Below are 21,801 nucleotides of genomic sequence, written 5' to 3'. Positions count from 1 at the left end.
CCTGATGTATTGCTGTCAGTTTTTAAGGATGATCATCCTGGGATTTACCTCATTTTTCTTTTTGGTGGTTGGGGGAAGTTTATGAAGGGGGGTTCCACCTGTTTTCTCCATCATAAGTCTTTTCTTTCTTTCTTGGTTTACTCCCTTTTGACACATTTCATTCCTGTAATAGCTTCTTGGGGAGAACATGCATCGGAAATAAATTTCTGAAGCCTGGCATGTTTGAAAACACCTTTGTTGTATATCCTTAATTTGGAATTGTTTGACTGGTTAATATACTTGAAATTGGAAATCTTTTTCAGGATTTTGAAGACACTGCTCTTTTTCTCGTTTTCATTGTTGTTTTTGAAGCCATATTTACTTGTTCCTTTCTTTATGGACCTGTTTATTTTTCCTTCGTAGGCATGTAGAATCTTTGTCTTAGTGTATAGAGTTCTGAAATCTCATGGTGATTATGTGCCTTGGTGGGAGGGGCCCATTGTGCTGGGTCCTTGGTGGCCCTTCTAGTATGTGAACTTGTATCTTTCAGTTCAGGGAGATTTTCTTCTATTGCTTTTTTGATTTGTTTCTACCTGTTTATTTTTTCTTTATGGGACAGAGAATTTGCCCTTGTGGGCTTGTCCTTAAAGTTTCTTTTCTCTTTTCTATTTCTGCCTTTAAAAAAAAAAAAAAACAAACATTTTGGGTGACTTTCTTGTCTTTTTAGTCTAATCTTTTAATTTTTTCATTTCTTCTGTCATCCTTTAATTTCTAGGATTTCTTTTTTCTTTTTCTTGTTTTATGGTTGTAGTATCTTAATTCTATGACATCGTGGAAGCTTTTTCTTTTTCTTTTAAGTTTTCATATTCCTGCATAGTTTCTATTTTGGTTTCTATTTTTCATGCTGGAGAGTTTCTTTAGATGTCTTTAAAGAGACACTGACTTCTCATGATTAAGAATGAAGGACTAAAATGCTCTCTGGGCACTCTGAGCATCTAAGTGGGCTCCCACGACTTGCCTTTACTGTAAAGCCTTGCTTCTCAATCAGGGGGAGTTTTGCCCCAGGAGACACATTTGATTGTCACAACTGAGGGGGTGCTACTGGTATCTGGGGGCCATGGATGCTGCTAAACATTATCTGGCTCAAGTGCCATAAGTGCCGAGGTTGAAAAGCCCTGCTGTAGGGTGATTAAAGCGTTTGTTGAGGATCTCCTGGTGGACGTAATTTTTAGGCCGTTCGGATTCTTGATACGGTCCTTTAGTGTCCTGATGAGAGGACACAGTCCTTTCTGCTTTTGCCCTGGGCGAACTGTGTCTTCCTGCTTGGTATGTAACTGGTTAATTTGCTGTTTTCTCTGACTGGTATGCCTCATTTCTAATTCATGTTGTGTTTCCCTCCCTCTCTTCCCAACCCAGGCAGAGATCCTGCTTTCCTTTTAGAGGCAAGAATCAGCAAAATTTTAACATAAAGGGTCGGATAATAAATATTACAGCTTTTGGGACCATCTGGTCTCTGTCACTATAATATAATCTGCAGCTCTAGTGTAGGAGGTCCCATAGATAGATGTAAACGAGTGAATATGACTCTTCAGATAAAGCTTTAGTTATGGACCCTAAAATTTGGATTTCATTTAATTGTCCTGTGTCCTGAAATATCATGAAATTTTCTAGTATGTTTTTTCCTAACTATTTAAAAATGTTAAAACTTTTTTGGGCTGTGCAAAAACAGTCAGCAGGCCAGATTTAGCTAGCAGATTGTGAATTGCCATCCCTTATTCTGGAGACTTAATCACTTGCCTTTAACTGAGGTTCAGGAGTGGCAGTCCCCTGCGGTATGTTGGCAAGGGGCATCTATTGATGGACTCCTTCTCAAACAGCCTTATTGTAGCTATACGCCACCCTCACTTCTTTGGATATCTGGTGCTGTCACTTGTGGAGCCATTTGAGTATTCTCTAATAAGAAAAAAAGAATTGGTTTCTTTGTTTTCTTGACTGCTGAGTTAGGGTCTACTTTATCATGCCTGCCAAGTCCTTTAGTACTTACCCACTTTTCACCATTGTGAGTTGCTTTTTCTCTTTTTTCCCTTTGGCCTGTTCTTGCTGGTTTGTGATTTAAAAACAACAACAACAACAAACCATTTTTGGCATTTTATTGGCACTTGAGAACAGGAAATAGGTGTGCATGTTCAGTCTATTATCTTGTCTGTACATTATTAGGTGGGAAAATATTCTAGGATAGATGTAAAGCATTACATTTTGTTGAAAATAGTTATGCCTTAAAGAGAATCACAGAAATAAATTTAAATTCTCTGTTCTAAAAGCTTGATGTTTTTTCCTAGAGAGATTTGGAAGGACTGTAATTTCTTTTATACATTTTATATTGCCTGAAATTTTTTTAGTGAACATGTATTTAATTTGTAATCAGGGAAAATGAAAGTTATAGGGGCTTTTAACTTTGTTCTGGAAATTGAAACAGATGGCTTCTGAGATTTGCTGTGGATAATTTGCATATAATTGAGATACCTGTAGTTTATTTTTCTATTACATTTTGGACAAAGATATTGACTTAGTATTTTCTTATAGATTCCGTAATTTGGTAATTAAATTATTTGTATGAAAGACTAACTTGTCAAATTGGTTTATTTTTGTGATAGGTATTTGATCAGTATGTAAAGACAAGGGCAGAAGAAGAACGCAGGGAAAAGAAAAACAAAATAATGCAAGCCAAGGAAGATTTCAAAAAAATGATGGAAGAAGCAAAATTTAATCCAAGGTATATGGTTCATTACTGTAACATTTCAAAATATTTATGTGCTTTCTTCTAAGACCAGCTAAGAGAATATGTGTCTTTTGGATAATTGGATTGTTTGGTTAGTGGTGGCCACATTTCTGGTCTTCATTCTTAATATATTTCCTTTAGAGGAATCTCTTGTGCCCTTGAGAGGCATTGGATTTCAGGAAGGGTACCTTGTTTTAAAAGCTTCGCTGTGGGAATAAATTTCCTTCTCTAGAAACTGGTAAATGATTTAAAAAAAAACACAAAACTGTCTCCATCTTAAAGTTTTATACATAATAACTTGCAGTGCAGGAACATTATTTTGATTGAAGTGGTGAAGGACCTGTCTAGGTTATGTTTTTTTCTGACATTTTCAATTGATCGTTAATGGGTATTGAGTATGCATAATAGGCTGAAGAAGATGAAATATTTTAAACTTATGTGACTAGTGTCACAACAATAATGGCATCATCTCGTGGATATTTTATGTGCACTTAAAGATACATGTACACACTTAAATGCATGATTAATGTACTCATCTCATACCTATTTTGCAGAGAAGGAAAGTAAGACAGAGTAAATTAGGTAACTTACCCAAGTGAATTTGGGATTTCAATTAGATTCTGGTGTTAACACAGAATAGTCTAGGCAAGGGAGAATTACTTTCTTATTTATTTATAGCAGTGGTGTTATTATGCTGCTGTGAGCACCTTATATCATGGAGAATTTCCAAAACTATGGGATAGAATCATGGAGTGTCTGGGTTAAACAGTAGTTTTATAAAAATTAATCTTGTTTAAACAGTTACTTTTGTCATTGGAGATAAGAGTGATTTTGTTTGAGAAAGTGTATTTGGTATTATGATTTTGTATTTAAAGTATGAAGAGAAACCTGTGGCATTAATAGCATTTCAGATAGTAAAGCTAACAGAGTATTTGTGGCTATGAAGAATGTAATATTTGTTAGGGGGTAATTGAGTTTCAGACTTTCCAAGGGGTCTTGGACCTTTCTGTTTGGCTAATCAGAAGGGTGAGTTCTTGGGTCAGGTACTTGGCGACTGGGTTATAAAAAAAGACATTTTGAAGGCTGTTGAGGAAATTTGAACATGGTTTGTTATTACGTATTAGGGAATTTACAGTTTTTTGGGGACATCGTGGTTGTGGAGGGAAAAGGGTTCACTCTGAAGGAGATATGTGCTGAAATATTTATAGGTGAAGTCTCATGATTTCTGCATGTCTGCAGCTTGTTTTCAAGTGATTCAGCAAAATGTATCTATTAAAACCATTATGAATCTGCCAATAACTGAGACTCTGAAGAGATTTCCATTTTGTGGATTTGACAAAGTCAAAATCCTGTTGGTGTTCTTTTGGGGCTGATAGAATTGTTAGAGTGATCTCTACTTTGCAGGTTACTTCAAAAAAATAAAGCCATGAGGCACATAACTAGGAAGTATTGGCACTGGGGACATTGTGCTGTATTGTTCTATTAATACATTCAACACTAGCATAGAGGTAAGGACCAATTTTAGGGAGTGGCAGAAAATGAAGAGGAAAAACTTAAAATGGAGAAGATAGTGTCCATTAACTTAAGTTCACTTTGTAATGGAAAAAGATGTAGTAGAGTTTGTAAAGAGTCCCGGAGTTTATTCTGAGGGAAAGAATGACAGAATGACTGGGGAGAATTACCTTAGTGCCCATTCCCAGTCTTTTCTATTTTGATGGAAATCTTAAGGCATTCCTCCTAGGGTCAGCTCCTGGTCACTCTACTCTTACTGGTCTCCTACTAGTATCATCCACTCTTAACTCTCCCTGAGAAAAAAGGGCAACATGTCTGTTACCAAGTAGTGCTTTTGGGAGTTAAGACATGAGTCATAAAAATCTATCTGAATCTACTGTTAAAACTTCATCTTGGTCTTTTCTGGTGAAAAATAATTATTATTTTCCCTACTTTATTAGAAGTAAAAGAAATACCTGTAGAGTAATTCTCACTTTCATAAGTTGATTTTTACATTAAAAAAAAGTTTATTCTTTAATCATAGTAGTAATTGCTCTTCTTTCTTAAAATTATAATGCAAGGTGCTTAGTTAATCATGAAAAGAAAACATTTGGTGGACTACATGTGATCCCTTTTCTAGGACATGTAATTTTTACTTTAAAATTTTATTGAAGTTACATGTCCATTATTCAGACCAGGTTGACAATAGATCCTGTTGTTGAAAATGTTATATTAATGAAATTAGGTATTCTGAGTAACAATAGTTGAATGTAAAAATTTTTAGAATCTAGGTTTGGTTGCCAAAGCGTAAAGTAAAAATAGCAAATGTTAGCTGTGAGTGGTACTCCTAGTTTTCATTTGATGTTTTAAATTGTAAATTCTGAAGTTAACCAGTTTTTTCATTATTAATGAAAGTTGTAATAGAACCTTTAACACCTGAGAAGATGTGTTTTATATGTGAGTTGAAATAGATAGTTCTTAAAAGGAGAAAGTAAGATTTTTCCTCTCTTAAAAACATGCTAAATGTAGGAATATTTATTATAAGAGCAAATTATTATTATGTAAGGTGAAAACTTCTGAGGTATATCCAAATATGAGGAAATTTTTTTTTTTTTTTCTGTGCTAAGCCTCATTAGCCCTCATAGGCCTCATGTTTTTATATAGCCTGCTTGGCAGCTCTGTGTTCTTTTTGTATCTCTGTACATTGATGTTTTCATTAAATCTGGAAAATTTTTGATCAGCATTTTTTCCGTTCTGATTCATTCTTTTCTCTTTTGGAATTCTAATTACACCTATTTTAAAGTGTTGTGGTATTATCTCACATGTCCCTGAGACTATTCTCCTCCTCCCCCTAAATTTTTTTCTGTGTTCTCTTTTGAGCAGATAACTGTTAGTGCTCTAACTTGGAGTCATTGGATCTTTATTCTTCGTCTCATCTTTTGTTAATAAGCCCATCCATTGAATTTTTCCTTTGAGTTAGCTTTAGGTTCTTTTTTTCTATTTTCTGTGTCTTTGCTGAAACTCCCTTTTTTTGTTCATTCATTAAGACCTTGTTTTTAGTTCCTTGAACCTAATTATCTTTAATCCTTTCAGTATATTATAATAATTTTAAAGGATTTGTCTCTGCATAGAACAGTATCTGGGCATTTTGGGTTTAATTTCTGTTGATTAAAAATTTTTTTGGTATGGATTATGCATTTGTATGTTTAATGTTTTCTGATTTAATGTTGGAAATTCTGGGGTTTTGTTTTCACAGGTAGTTCACTTTATTACAGGCTGATGTAATTTAGTTTTGATTTAAGACTTTCTTAGTGTGGATCTCAGAAAGTGGAGGGTGTTTTTCAGCAGTCCAGCTTTGTCTCCCTTGTGCATCTTTTGTGGACTTCATTATCTTAATGCTGTTCTTTTTTCTGCTGTCAGTTTCTAAGGTATTTTTTGCTCTTAACCTTGTAGCGCTTTGCTGGGGGTGGGTGCGGTCTTTCCCTACTGTTGCAGTCCAGTCTTGGCTATACACTGGAGGGGAATTGCTTTTTAGTATACTTATGGGGTACTCTCTTCTATAGCTTTTTCCTCTGCCATTTTAGCACCCAAACTCTGATCTTCATGCTTCTGGCTATTGAGACCACTGTACTCTGTTTGGAGTAGTTTCTTGGAAAATTGTTCTGAGGCAGAGGGTAGTGGGGCTTTCCTCAGTCTTTGTACTCTACCTATTGTCCACTGTTTTGCAATCAGTTGCTTCATATATTTTATCCTATTCGATAGTTGTTTCTGGAAGGAGAGCTAATTCAGTAAAGTTACTCCTCCATGGCTAGAAGCAAGACTGAGCCTCTTTTTAGTGTGGAAATAGATTAGCTCTGAAGTCTCTTGAAGCACATACATTTTTTGCTCTCTGATGTGTTACCCCCAGTGTCACTGCTGATAGTACACAAGTGTTAACCACATTTTCACCCTTTAGCCCTTTTTTTACTCCTGTCTGTAACTCATTATTCCCTATTTGGGCAGATATTGGAGCTCAATGACTCTTTGGTACATACTCTTGCTGAAAAAATGGTGTCTTCTGCTATACCTTTCTACAAGCAGAAATAGCTCTACCAAAGTTAGCACACTTGCCATTTTGTTACAGAGCTACTTTTAGTGAATTTGCAGCCAAGCATGCTAAAGATTCAAGATTCAAAGCGATTGAAAAGATGAAAGATCGAGAAGCCTTGTTTAATGAATTTGTGGCGGCTGCAAGAAAGAAAGAGAAAGAAGATTCGAAGACCAGAGGTGAGAAGGTAAGTTGGTTTTAGTTCTGGTGGTATGATTGATGGGAGTGTGAATAGGAGAGGACTAATGTGGGGCTGTGTTGCTAATCTTGTTCATGGGCATAAATTACAGCACTCACATTTACTGTTTAGCTTTAAAGGTAAGTTTTATAGTTATTTTTGTGTGTGTGAATTGTCCCTTTACTTCCCTGATCTTTATTTTTTGAAAGATTTTATTTATTTATTAGAGAGAGATAGCTAGAGAGAGCATAACTTGGGGGAGGGGAAGAGGGAGAAGCAGGCCCCCCACTGAGCAGGGAGCCCCATGTGGGGCTTGATCCCAGGTATTGGGATCATGACCTGATCCAAGGCAGACACTTAACCAAGTGAGCCACTCAGGTGCCCCATGATGTATATTTTACTTACTTCACTAAACTACCTAGATTTGCTTTATATTTTATTTTGCATTTACACTTTATTAATACTGAGATGCCCAGTAAACCCAGGACTGAGTGTTAGGTCTGTTTATTCTCTGTTGCCTACTAAGATTTCAAGGTTCTTAATAAGTGGTAACCTTTACATTTCAAAAAGCTTTTTTATCTTTTTTGCCTTCTAAAAGATAGCATTTTAGTGACTTTCTACTCTTTTAGCAAGCATATCTTACATATAAATTATTGCTTATCAGAAATAAAGGTCAGCTATTAAAGATTAATGAATTCCAAATGTCATTTGATAGCAGTGTCAGGAATGGAGAGGAGCCCACCACCGGAGAAGCAGACTGGTGGAGACGGCACCAGTGGTGCGTGAACCATCAAAACATGCAGCTACTCTCCTTAGTGTCCCTGTGTGCTTTGTGAATGGAGAAAAAGAACCTCTGAAGCCTAATCATTTTTGACATTTAAAGTGGCCTGTTATTCCAGGAAGTTAAAACATCACAAATTTTGTTACGAAATGTTATTAGGGAAGTAATACCTCTCTTATTGAGAAGAAGCCTCTTTCACTGTAAATAGCAGTAGTATTGGGTGACATGACTTTTGTCAGAAATACCTGAAATTTCCTGATTACATGCTTATTGGGCTTCCATGTAGATCCTTTCAGAATTATTTAACTGTCAACTTTTTTTTTCCCAGATGATTATGCTTCTTAGGAAATGTGCAAAATTGAGTGTTGAATTAGTCATGTTAATGAATTGTTTGCTACTTTTTTGACTTTTAGTAATAAAACCTATTTGATTAAAGAAAAGCAAGTAAATAAGTGATTGCTACTATGTGATTTATACAAATTGAATGTTTTTCTCTTTGCATTTTTAACTAATGTTCTTTTTCTGAACACTTTTTTTTTTTTGTAACTATTTTGTGTATTCTGTTTTATAACAAGTGGATAGACTTTACAGTTTTGTGCTGTGCGGCCTGTCAATCAGTTCAGTCTGACAGCTGTCAATCACTGATACACAAAGTATTGTGGGATTCCCTAGTGAGGAAAGAATTGGTATCTCTGTGTGGTGACTTTAGCCTCCCGCAGTTCCGGTACTTTATATTTTTTTAGTCTTTTTCCTTATGAAGTGATGAGAGTTGTGCCCAGAATGTGTTAACTGAAGTAAATTAAATAGACATCACATCTAAATAAACCTAATATATACAGCTTTATTTTCTTTTGATTGTAAAATTAATTCTCTGTAGGTTTGGTTTTGTATCATTACTTAATTTTTAAAAAAAAAAAAAGGCTAGAAATTACTAAAGTGAAAACTTTCTCAACCGGTTTAAAGAATGCAAAATTACTAACCAGGCCATGAAACAGAAATCTTTAAAGTAAGGGTTTAAATATAGTTTATTTAATATTCACATTCTGAGATGTAGCTGGTTAATGAAGTTCCTTCATGACTTTTACTGTGCATTTATTTTTATGAAGTATATTGTCTGTACCTTTTTTTTAAATCACATTTTTTTAAAATCACATAATTGGATGGTGATTAGTGCTAGTAGCATGGTGCTGGTATATTGGAGTTTCTTTATTCTTGTGATTCTCTAGTTGCTGTTTGTAGCATTGAGGTAATGTAATTAACAGCTGAATAGTAAAGGTTTAAAGGTAATTACTTGCTGAGTCAGAAACCTCTGAAGGACATTGACTTTTGGTGAAGTTGCTTTTTTCCCCCTTTCATTAGACATTTTTAAGCTAAAGGGTAAAATCATTTTCATACAGCTTTTACTGGTAATTTTCAGTTTTATAAAAAAAAAAAAAAAGTCCCTAAAATTCTGCTTATTTTAATGGGCTGTTTTGTAGCTACCCTCAAGTTTTTTTTTTTTTTTAATTTTATTGCAATTTTTTTTATTACAACCAATTTTTATAAAATTATGGTTTAAGTAATATACTTTTTGGAATAGCACATTTGAAGTTGCATATAATAGAATTAATCCTGTCATAAAGTTGGCATTTTTCTCCCTACCCTCCCTTAAATTTCATTTTGAACAAGTTAAATATTTTTGTTATCGTACATAAGGCTAGGGAGACTGTTTTTTCCTATTGAACTGAACAGCTTAGATGATAAGGTACTTCCATTTGGAGAGAGAAGAAAATAGGGGATATAGGGCTTTGAATTGCTGCTAGTGTAACATATATAAATTTCTTGACATTTATGCAGTTGTTAAGTAATTCCCATACAAATAGCAGCTTTGGTAAACCATGTAATTAGCCTGTCATGGTAGTATCCACAGTGAAACGAAGTTTAACTTTATTTAAAGTTCACTTTGTTTATACATCACACATTTTTAAAACCTATATGATAATCCTTACTTCATAGGTTTCATGTCTAATACGTGAAAATTGTACTAAGTCAATTTAAATTCCTATGGCTTGGAAGGATTCCTGTTAGATACAGCTTGCATGCTTTATTTCACATAAATTTTGTCAGTTTTGCTTTGTGGTTTATATGCATTTAGGAATTGGGTGTTCATCATGTCAGATATAGAGTACACAAGATGAACAGAATTGTTAAATCACTATATCAGGTAGTTTCTTTTTCACTGTCTGGAAATACTGGGTTTATGAGTATTTCTTACTATTCCAAACAAAGGCAAGAGTTAAGTTCAGTAGTAAAGAAATCCAGAGCCGGTTAGCTTTTTTTTTTTTTTTTTTTTAAATCTCTAGTAGGGAAACTTGCTTGTAAACTTACAGCTGTTTTCCAGAAAGTACATCATCTTTCCTTTTAATCCTCTCATAGGGGAAGTGAGGGTTGGAATAGACAGAAAGAATGATTCCATTCCTAATTTCTCATTCCCTTGATCAGGTGGGAAGCCAGGATGTTTAATCCCTGTTGGGAGGAGAGGTTCTTGAGATGGTCAGAATCCTCTATTGAATTACTGCTACCTCATGTGTCTCCCCTGGTAGGAGTACAAGATAATTTAAATGAGACTAAATTTTTAAACAGGACCTCAAAGGTGCATAAAAATAAATGCCTCCTTTATCCCTTTCTTCCCTGTTTAAAAAAAAAAATGAGAATTACAGTTTGGGAAAGGGATTCTAAGTATTTTACATGTTGACACTAAAGGATTAATACCATTTCATACCCTTGGTATTATGTTACTAACTTGGTCCTTGATTGGTTAAGAATGTTAATTCATTAAAACTTTTGAGTTCTTTAATGGTAAAGGCATATATATTTAATGGCTAAAAAATACAAAAGATCTAAATAATGTTTACAATAATGATCGATTATGACCATAGAAATTCTGTATATATAAGGGTGTGAACATTGCTTTTTTAAACTAAATTACAAAAATTTTCCCTGTTTTTTTATCTTTTTAGACATTTAACAATATACTTTCAATTTTCAAATGAATGTGACTTATTTGTGCTCAACTCTTTCCAGATTTGCCTTTTGTAACAAAAAATGTTATTCGTCTACTTTTTAAAATAAGTCATTCTTACTGTCTTGATATTAAAGTATAATTTAGTATCAGTTCATAAGCCTGCATCTTACCTAAAAATAAATGTGAATTCTTATTTTAAAAAAAGGCAGTTCTGAAATGCAAAAGTTAGAAACAACCTAAGATTTTATTTTTCTGTATTTCAGTAATTTCACTGGAGAAAATGATTTATATTGAATTTGGTAGATTTTAAATGAGAGCTTAATGTGTGTGTTGATTTTTATATTTTTCCTAAAAGAGGTGATTCTGATAATCTTTTTTACTAAAAATTACTCCACTCTAAATGTATTTAAAAAGTTACTAATATTCCCATCTTTAAGGTAAGTGAATAGTTTTTTCTGGTTAAAATGTTTGCATATGAGGAATTTCTCATGGCACATTTCCCCCCTATCCCACTACATGTTTTGAAATACAGATTAAATCGGATTTCTTTGAACTGTTATCTAATCATCACCTGGACAGTCAATCTCGATGGAGCAAAGTGAAAGACAAAGTAGAAAGTGACCCACGTTACAAAGCAGTGGACAGTTCATCAATGAGAGAAGACCTTTTCAAACAGTATATTGAAAAAATAGCCAAGGTAACTGTTGTGTTTACTTGTACTGTAAGCATAGAATAATAAAATTCTTAATTGTATTATAAAGGTATTCACTCCTGTTTGGGATTTGGAGTTTTTCTTTTTGGTATGCTTTCCTGCCCCCCCCCCCAAGATATTATTTATTTATTTGACGAGAGATAGTGAGAGAGGGTTAGTATTCTTAATATAAGAATCTTTAGTAGTTGGTGTGGAAACAAGGTATAGTGTTGAGGAGTATCCTTGGTAAAAACCAGGTTTGAGATTTTTTATTTGGCAACTACTCTGTGGAAACATATTTTGATACTGTAATTTTACTTTTACAGAATTTAGACTCGGAAAAAGAAAAGGAGCTTGAAAGGCAAGCCCGCATTGAGGCAAGCCTTCGAGAAAGAGAAAGAGAGGTCCAAAAGGCTCGTTCAGAGCAAACAAAAGAAATAGACCGAGAGAGAGAGCAACACAAACGAGAAGAAGCTATCCAGAATTTCAAGGCTCTTTTGTCTGACATGGTATGTATTACTCTTGTTTTGCCCCTCACCCCTTTATAGTACTGGATATTAGAGATCTATTATATTATGTTGTTAGTGAAAATTTTCATATTTAAATTGACTCTGAGATAATTTGGTAAGTTTTATAAAGTGTTTTAAAATTGAGTTTTTGGTATTAGCACCGTTAGAATAGGAAAACCCTAGTTATTTAACATTTTCAGAGATTAGATATTTTGTATATATAAAAATTTATGATCTTATAGTCTCAAAGGTAAGTAAGTTCTTTATTCTTGATGGAAGTCATGTTAAATTATCACACACCGCATGCCATAGTAATAAAATATGCTGAACATAATTAAACCTTTTTCTTTGATGATTTAGGGTCACTGTGATGATGAATTATTATACATGTAGACGGTGTGAGATCTAGAAAGAACTGGAGGTGTACTAACCCCAGGAGATACCCTGGAATTTTCTTGAAAAACCCTTCTGCATCACCCAGGGTTGTTGAGGTGTGTAGGGTGTTCTCTGTACAGTGAATGCCCAAGGCCGCTCTGCTGTTGTACTTGTTTTGTTCCTTCTCCTGTCGCCGTCACTGTTTGTCTTCTCCTCTTCTTCTCTTCTTTTCGTTACTGCTGTCATGTCTTCTGATTTCTTCCCTTTCTTCTGATGATCTGTTTTCACTTTCCTCTTTCTGTTCTCTGGACAGTTACAGTCACTCCCTGATTGTTCTCCCTGCTTTTACTTTCCCCAAATTCATCCTCCTTATTGCAGTTATAGAAATCTTCGTAAAAACCAAATGATTTTGTCACTCTCCCTGTGGCTTACAGAGAGAGAAGCTTCTCTGTGCTTCTAGTGGTCACCTACATTTAAAACTCCATCTTCTTAGCATAATATATCAGGCTATTCATTTCTTAACTCCCCAGCCTTCTGTTATGTTACCCTCTTTGGTTTCCTCTCTTGCCCCCTAAGCTCCAGCGTTTCTGAACTTAATTCTAATGAACCATACTTACATATTAATGAATCCCGTCATTGCTCATGCCAGTCCCTCGACCTAGAATGTTTCCTGCTGCAGTTACAAATTCACTGTTCAAGATCACACTCAAATCTCTCTCTTGTGAGGTTGATCTTGACCCATCTAAGGCGGATTTGTTTTTCCTCTTCCCTTTTGCCACCTTGTGTTCAGCATACAACTCTGCAGCCCTTGCTACATGCTGTTGGGATTATTTGGTTATACGCCTCTTTTCCCTTAAAAAAAAGTGAGTCCTTGGGGTGCCTGGGTGGCTCAGTGGGTTAAAGCCTCTGCCTTTGGCTCAGGTCATGATCCCAGGGTCCTGGGATGGAGCCCCACATTGGGCTCTCTGCTCAGCGCGGAGCCTGCTTCCTCCTTTCTCTCTCTGCCTGCTCGTGATCTCTGTCAAATAAATAAATAAAATTTTTTTTTAAAAAAGTGAGTCCTTTGAAGGAAGGGATGGTGTCTTACTTGTTTTCCCAGTATCGAGCTCTGTGTTCAGCTGACACGGTTATCGATGCTTGATAAATGCTGGTTAAATAAAAGTTTTTGTATTTTTCTTCTTTCTTACCTGTCTTTCTAGTCTCCCATATTTCTTAGCATTGGTAGCAATGTTACTAGTAATAACTTGTAATGCCATTTGCAATTGTGAAGCGTACCTTTCTGCTGGTTGTTGAGCCAGCCAGATCCGCCATGTCTTCTCTTGTTAGCCATGTTAATTCTTGCTTATGCTCAGAAGTGTCACTTCCCGTAGGTAGTTGATAGGTACACATTTGAGCTCAAGATTTGTTCAGTGGTTTTTTTTTTCCCCTGTGAGCTCTCTATTATATAGTAAGATATTTCCCGTTTTATTTGTATCCATTTCATGTACTGAAAGTTGGTAAGTTGTTAAATAGAAATTCTCTTCATCCTTCTCCAGTTCTAAATCCATACTTGACAGCTTAGGTGAGCTCTCAGCAGAGGGCTTTCTGGCTTTAAAAAAGGAGATTTTCAGTGACTGCTTAACTAAGGTGGAATCATCAGAAGCTTTTATTACTAAATGTATCATTCCTAAACTAAATAAATAAGCCTTTTATTGTTGAAATATGAGAAGATAGGTCTCTGGTGATACAATTTTTTGGTTCGTTTTTAGGTACGCTCTTCAGATGTGTCATGGTCTGATACTCGGAGGACTCTGCGGAAAGATCACCGTTGGGAATCTGGATCCTTGTTGGAAAGAGAGGAGAAAGAGAAGCTTTTTAATGAACACATTGAAGCACTTACCAAAAAGAAGAGGGAGCACTTTAGGCAACTTCTGGATGAAACTTCTGCAGTAAGTCCCTTGTTTTCCTTGTTTTAATCTAGATGGGCCTTCATGAATAATTCCAAAAGTAAAACATTGATGTGATTATTGGCATCATGGTCTTTAGAGCCGTTACTGGAATTGGTGAGTTTTGTGATACTTTCTTCTCTGACTTTATTTCTCCTTTTTTAAGTAAAATGTTCATGGCATACTTACTATATAGAAATTACTTCCTTCTGCAGTTTCCGTATTTGTACTTGCTCTTGTGGTAGTTCATAAGGTCCTAGCTGTGTGATCATTGATCCCTCCTGGTGAGTTTAATAGATTCCATCTTTCACCCCATTTTCAGTTTGGCACCACGGCAGAAGCTATCCAGAATTTCAAGGCTCTTTTTTCCGACATTGTTTATATTACTCTTGTTTTGCCCCCCGACTCCTTTATAGTACTGGCAGTTTGTACCCTCTGTGGTTCAGGTTTTCTCCTGATTATCTGATCTCTTTTTGGTGATAGTTTCTTTAGAAGTTAATGGTGTTACCTATGGAGACACAGGGTTTGCAGGTGATAGTCTTAAGGCCACATTGAAATAATGGCCATGAAAATAACTCTTGTGGCAAGCCAAAAAGAAATTGCATTAAAGCTGCTTCCCTGTCCTTAACTAGTCCAGTTACATTTGGGCATTACAAGAGATGCCAGGTCAGTGTGATACCATGTGCTACATGTGCTGCCCATTCAGCCCTCTCAATAAAAGTGAATTGTATTCATGTTTTTTTATTCACTTGCCTTTCAAAGATTACCTTAACATCCACATGGAAAGAAGTAAAAAAAATAATTAAAGAAGATCCTCGGTGCATTAAGTTCTCCTCCAGTGACAGGGTAAGAGGGTTTTGTCTGAAATTTACTATTGTCAGTTTATAAATATTAACTGGGTGCTTAATTAGTACCACTAGTATCTTGACCAAAATGAAATTGATGGTTTTAGTTGAGTAACTTTTAAGAGTATGAGAAATAAATCTGAAGTTTAAATTCATATTTTTTGTCTTGCACAATACATAGACAGGAAAGCACAGTAGAAACTTGAAAATTTAATCCTTGGCGTCCAGCCTGTCTTCGGGGATATTAGAGCTTTAATGAAGCTCTAGTTTTTATTCATTATATAGTCAGGTAGATGCATTCACACCGGTACCAGGCTGTCAGAGCCCCTGAGCCCTCCGAGCAGAACGCTGTGACATCACTTCTTGTTCCTCTGTGCTCCAGATACTGGAGTAGAGGAACATCAGACGAATGAAGTTTTAGAAACCAAGCTCTGTTCTGTTGCACTCTGCCTCCCATGTGGGAAACGAAGTCAGCTGGGTTCTGAAATAGTGAATGAGGCTAAGGGAGCCATAGCTGACTGCGGTCTTATTTTAGCCCTTTGCCTTTCATTTGTTCTACATCCCCATCATTCTTGCCTGGTTGGTTTCTCCAGGTATAGAGTGCACAGCCGCATAGATTGACTTTAATAAGTTGGATTGTAGACGGTGTGGACCACAAACTACACACGACTGGGGAAGAGTGGTAGACTGATAGATGACAGATCCAGTTTCAGTTTCTAACTTTGCTGATTGTTCACAATTGACAATAAGGTCTTTTTAAATTTTATTCAATTTTATTTACTTTTTTGTCCAAAGAGTTTATACCCATTATTCCTATTCCCTTAGTAGAAAAGCTAAATGCTCAGTATGACTTAGTAAAGTTATGACTGTTAGTTGGGGTTCCCCATAAGTCATACCACATTATGGTCTTGGTGCTGGAAGAGAGAAATATAGTCTATAGGAAAGGCACGTTTACCCCTTAATTTCTTTATTTTTTAGAGCGTCTACCACTTGAGGTTGTTAGGAACATGAAGGGAGATAGTCTCATCAAACCCTCAGCAGTGTTGCACCTAGCAAGCCCTCAAGTCTTAGCTACTGCTAATACAGTGTATGGGACCTTGTTCTTGGTTTCTTTCAGCCTTAAAAAATGTACTTTGTGTATTTTGCATTTTAGTGAATGTTACATGAACAAAAATACACCTTAGTGCCTTTTCCTTTTGAATTATTTATAACGTGACTTACAAATAACTGGTTTAATAAGTAATTGATTCTAATTTTGGAATTAGTGACCTTTTTTTTCTAATTTTACTGTCTTTTTGCAGAAAAAACAAAGAGAATTTGAAGAATACATCAGAGACAAATACATCACAGCCAAAGCTGACTTCAGGACGCTTTTGAAAGAGACCAAATTTATAACCTATAGGTGTGTGCAATGAAATGTTTCATATCAGCAGTCATTGTCTTTACTAGTCCTTACTCTAATGGCCAAAGCATTCTTTGCATTCACACACATGTTGACATTATTAATTTTTAGGAATAAGAAGAAGCCAACTTCTGTCAAAGGCCAAATACAGCCCATATATACGTTACTTTTTTTTTTTTTTTAAAGAAAGGGCCCAGATGTCAATTCTTATTTTGTGTTACCCACCCATCCCGTTTTTTAGATACACTTTTGTTTTTACTTCACTGCTTTTTTAGGAGTACCCCTGTTTAAGAATTGTATTCGTGAAGAGACTTTTAAAATAATCCTTCACTATCCATTATCTTTGCTTCCTGTGAAGACTATTCAGTGTTGTGGAACAGGTTGAAAGCTTGAAATCATCTTATTTAAGCTCAGCAAAAACTTTTTTTTTTTTTTAGACGATAGCAGTTTGCTAGATACTTTAAAAATCTTAAATGATAAAATCAGAGTTTTGAAACAAGATTTCTCTGTAACATGCCCAGTAGTTCCACATTCCCAACAGTTTTACCATCAGGAAAACAAGTTAACGTTGCTTAGCAGTCAGTGCACAGGAAACAGTTTTGTTTCATGCTCCAGCTTTTCTTCCTTTAAGAGAAAAATTGGAAACATCTTAATGAAGGGTATGTGCACGGGAGGATAGATAGTGCTGAGGGTGTGGTTTTTAGGTATTTTGTCATTGGATTTTTTTGGTCAGGATCCTTAATGTTTTGCATCAGCTTGGGCTTTTAAATTAGATGTGAAGTAAGACTTCTTTCTACATTTTTATAGTTAATTTAGTGAAAGATGTGAAAGTGAAAGCTTGTGAGAGATGCTGGGATTGGCAGCCCCGCAGACTGAAGTCCTCTGTTCATCCACAGAACAGGTACAGCACGGGCAAGATTTACCTACCCACCCTCAGCCCTGATCTGGAGGGACCACCAGTAGGGGCGGGAGGGTAATTCAGCTTCTGAGGCCCTTTCACTCCTTGGAGTCTTTGCTGAGGCAACTTACAAAGGTGACCACTGCAGTGAAATTTTTCTTAAAAAAATAAATAAATAAATAAATAAATAAAATGGAAACACGATTAGGAACTAGATGGACATCTCCAGCTCATTTCTGAAAGACCTAGGAACAGCAGTCAGTAATTCTTGGACTTCTTTTCTTATTTCAGATCCAAAAAGCTAATCCAGGAATCTGATCAGCACCTGAAAGATGTAGAAAAAATCTTGCAGAACGACAAACGGTATCTAGTACTAGACTGTGTGCCCGAGGAGAGGCGTAAACTGATTGTGGCATATGTGGACGACCTGGACCGCCGGGGTCCACCCCCGCCTCCCACAGCGTCAGAGCCCACAAGACGATCAACAAAATAATTCTCAGTACTCTTCCACAGGGGGATCTTCATTCAGAACGCTTGCATGAGCCAATTTTCAGGTTTTTACATGTATGTGCATTAGTCAAACTATTGCAGAACCATCTGACGAACAGAAGGAGAAGCATTCGTGAACCGTTTCTGAACAGAGAACACTTTGGAAATAATTTATGCTTTTCTTTGTGTGGCATGACTGACATACATACTCAAATATAGGCTGTCTCTAGTAAATCTAAAATCTCGAAGATAAAATCATCCTTTTATGAGGTGTGGAAGTCAGTGACTTGGTGACGTTCTTTCTAGCAGTGTTAAACATGCAAGACGTAAGAGCATTTGTGGTTTGAACTCGCAAAATGCAAATAACCACAGACTCCAAGAAAACCTAAGTTGGGGGTTGTTTTGTTTTGATTTTGTTTTTTTAAAGCGGGTAAAAGAGAAAACACTGAAAATTGAATTCTTATCTTCCAGAGGCTAAGATTATTATAATGGACATACTTTTACCTTTGTCTCTAAAGAACACTTTAGTTTTGTTTGTTCACTTATGTGCTTTGATTATCCCCTCAGAATTAGAGGCCAGGTCTTGTTGTTTAGCCTAAGAGAAGATTTATTTAGTAATTTCTTCTCAGGTATGGAACCATGGTCATAACTAACATGTTGGCCAGAATAGGACTGCTGGTTAAACACATTTTATTTACCATTAAGTGATCTTTATCAATATTCTGGATTAGACAACAAATTATCTTTCTTGGGTGTTCCCTGTAAACTATACTCCTGTTTGAATGTTAAACTTTTGTTTCTAAAGTTAATTTTAAGATGTTTGAATGTTCAGTTTATGTATTTGAACTACAATAAACCAACCCTTTTTATATATGTGGATTGTATATGATTATTGTTAAAGAATTTATTAAAAAATTTCTTTTAAACCTGTTCTTAAAAGCAGTAGCAAATGTAATTTGGCACAAAGAAAGCTGACTTTACACCCTAAATATCACATAGTTTTTAAAGGCTTGAATATAATAAATTATTGGCAGTATAAAAGGGAAGGAATGTATAGAACCATTTTGGTGCTCAGTCTCTTAGCAATATCTTATTGCTTCATAGCAAGAAGACCCAGATTTGTTTGTTTGTTGACTTGTTTTTGTCTTTTATATCACCATATGGCTGATTGATGCCTGCTTGGCATCCTTTTGGTGTGTCCTGCACAGCATACCCTGATACCTACCTTTGACCCCCACTTGCTCTTTCTAGCCGTTACCACCCCCGTTTAAAGACTCCTCTGTCTCATTCCTTCATAGATTTCTCATTTCGAAGTACCGCAGAAATGCTTAAGAAAAATATGTTAATTGGATAATTTATTTTCCCTGTTTCCTCACACCAGCTGTGACTGCAACAAAACATAAAATGAGGAAGAACCAACAGATCTGTATTTGTATGTCATGTGCACACAAACACACATCACAAGCATACATGGACTTGTTCACATGTTACTTAGTACTTGTATATGAAGTGCCACAGAAATTATATATGTAGGAAACTGGAGTTACCTAAGGTCTTAACCTCTACAACTGAAAATTAACAAAATATTTTTCTCCCTTTTTTCGAAGGTCATTTTTGTAATTACATTGAGTGGCTTTTAAGTCCTGTGAGGAATGAAACTGCAGTGTTTGTCAAAAGGAACACAACTATTATAGGAATATAACCCACAAAAGTGAACTTTGTAGAATGTTTTATTTTTCTGAATTCCACAAGTATTGTTTGCCCATTTCGCTACTTTCTGTTCCTCACAGGTGAAAAGTGTGAAAAAAAAAATGCTTTGGTGATAACCTATTTTAATTTCCACTTCTGTTGTTAAATATTTGGGATTAATTTGTTCATTTAAGGTACAAATCAAACTTTACTATGCAGATTTCTTTAAAAGATCAAGTCAGGACTGTGTAGGTTCTTAATGAAAAGGTCATTGTAATTACACTGTCTCAAAATGTCCATTTTGACTTGGCGCTTACCAGCAAACTCCTTAAAAATACTTGATTCAGTTTATCCAGAGACCTGTATCAGTGTTAAGGTCTGACCTCCCCATTAAGTCCCCATTGTGCCAGATGATGATTTTGAAAGGAGGTTTCAAACAAAAACAGCTTTTAAGTCTCCCAAACTGTCTGAAATAAAGCAATTGTTTTTATTTGTTTACAAGTTAGAATGTCAAACACTGGAAGCTTACATCGAACATTTACTATATATAATGAATAGTCTTTAATTCAAATAGCTCATCACAGGCGATTTTAAAGGTACTTCCTTTGTATAACTATTGTCTCACAAAACAATATTTGGATATTTGGGTTAAATTGTACTTTGTGATCTTGTGAGCCTTAAAATAAAATTTGTAATGAACCAAGTAAAATGAAAACAGCCCTATCTTCTGTGTTGAAAAGCAAACCACAACCATTTGTAAAGACAAAAAACAAACCAAAAAACCCACAGACTATTTTTTTAAACATAAAAGTTCTGTCCACAGCATATTTTTATATTTTAAGTTCTCCATGGCATCTCCAGGCAGTTTTTTTCCTGAGGGAACCCCTCGGTGCAAATACCCCAGAGTTCCATTACAAAGTAATCAAGAATTGTGGATAAGTGTCCTTACATCTAATAGGGAAAGAAATGTATCATAATCATGTTTTATCGGGTATGCTTTACCTTGCCGCAAAATGAATAGTTGCTGCCTTTTATCCAAACTACACCAGTAATAGTTTGGGAACACAATCTAATAGTTTGCTTTTTTTTTTTCTGTATTGCCCTTGTGCTGTTTGCCTTCTTAGCCAAATTCTCTTTTGTATCCATGGAGTTTTTCTTTTCCTACTATTTTTTTTTTTTTAAACATAAGTACTTTTCTTGTTTCTCTTGATCATCTTTATAACAAAGACCCTTAGGTATTTTAAAACTTGGGCAGGGGCAGGGTTCAACTTGAGTGTTCGGGAGATATTTAGTATCATTTAACAAGAAAGATGACCATCCCTATTCCTTCTTCATACTTGGAGGTTGCCTGCAGCAATTGCTAACTTTATCATTAACTATAGCTTCTATTTACCTTGACTGTAAGGAGGTATTGGGAGGAACATGTAACTGGGAAGAGACAGAAGGGCAATAAAAAGTTCTTTCTCCATATCAGAATTTAGAATGTCATGCTAAGGTGCTAAAGTCCTCAGACTTAGAAACTGAAGACAGAAGTAGCTTTACAAAGAACAAGTGAAACAGGTTATTAAGGATAAAGTGAAGTGTGAATTTACTTAAACTTAGGTTTGAAATCAGTCCACAGTAAAGTGGTGATCCTTATTCTGTCAACTCCAGTCATGGAAATTCGATAAGTAAGTGAAGATCACTCCTTAACATTCATTAATGTGTTTAAAATTTCTTAAGTGGAAGTAGACTTGGAGCTTTGGTTATGTGAAATAAAGTTTGGTAAGCAATATTAAGGCTAGCAGGTTCAGGAAGAAAGTGAAAGGAGTTAAGCTTTTGGCAAAGATGGGCTCTGCTCCGGCCAGTGTAGGATGGTCCTGAGGAGCACCCAATAAAACCACAGTTGTGAACAGGGACAAAATAGCTGGAATTTCTAGTTGTGTGTGCTGGAAACATCTTCCACACAACACTCAGCTTAACTCTGGATAGCCAAGATATAATTCTGAAACATAATCATTACCCCTACCATGGTGTTCTACTTACCAAATTGCACGTTTCAAAAATGCATACTGTGAAGCATTTTTGTAATTCCTAATGTTAGTAATTTTACTGGGTTATATATGGTCAAGGCTGTGGTGTTGGCAAGCAGCAGTAAAAGTCAATACGATAATCACAATTTGTTTTGCTTTGAAACAAT

General features: G+C 35.6%; 1 protein-coding gene across 6 annotated transcripts in view; it reads left to right on the top strand.

Annotated features, from left to right (window-relative positions):
• Positions 1–18,864, top strand: part of TCERG1 (transcription elongation regulator 1) — a 61,975-nt gene extending 43,111 nt beyond the window's left edge. For 4 of the 6 annotated variants that reach the window (XM_032850820.1, XM_032850815.1, XM_032850811.1 and 1 more), the window contains 8 exons: positions 2,634–2,752; positions 6,873–7,023; positions 11,332–11,496; positions 11,817–11,999; positions 14,123–14,302; positions 15,062–15,145; positions 16,446–16,546; positions 17,736–18,864. In XM_032850820.1, coding sequence (XP_032706711.1) covers positions 2,634–2,752; positions 6,873–7,023; positions 11,332–11,496; positions 11,817–11,999; positions 14,123–14,302; positions 15,062–15,145; positions 16,446–16,546; positions 17,736–17,937 — 1,185 coding nt within the window. In that variant the 3' untranslated portion in view covers positions 17,938–18,864. Of the gene's footprint in view, positions 1–2,633; positions 2,753–6,872; positions 7,024–11,331; positions 11,497–11,816; positions 12,000–12,359; positions 12,549–14,122; positions 14,303–15,061; positions 15,146–16,445; positions 16,547–17,353; positions 17,448–17,735 lie in introns of those variants that run through there. The other 2 variants (XR_004381813.1, XM_032850827.1) reach the window with 2 other exon arrangements.
• The last annotated feature ends 2,937 nt before the right edge of the window (positions 18,865–21,801 follow it).

Source organism: Lontra canadensis, unplaced genomic scaffold, assembly GCF_010015895.1.
Source record: "Lontra canadensis isolate GAN:19392208 unplaced genomic scaffold, GSC_riverotter_1.0 scaffold4, whole genome shotgun sequence".
NCBI lineage: Eukaryota > Metazoa > Chordata > Mammalia > Carnivora > Mustelidae > Lontra > Lontra canadensis.
The sequence above is the reverse complement of the archived record's forward strand: the minus strand, read 5'-3'. Positions and strand labels throughout refer to the sequence as shown.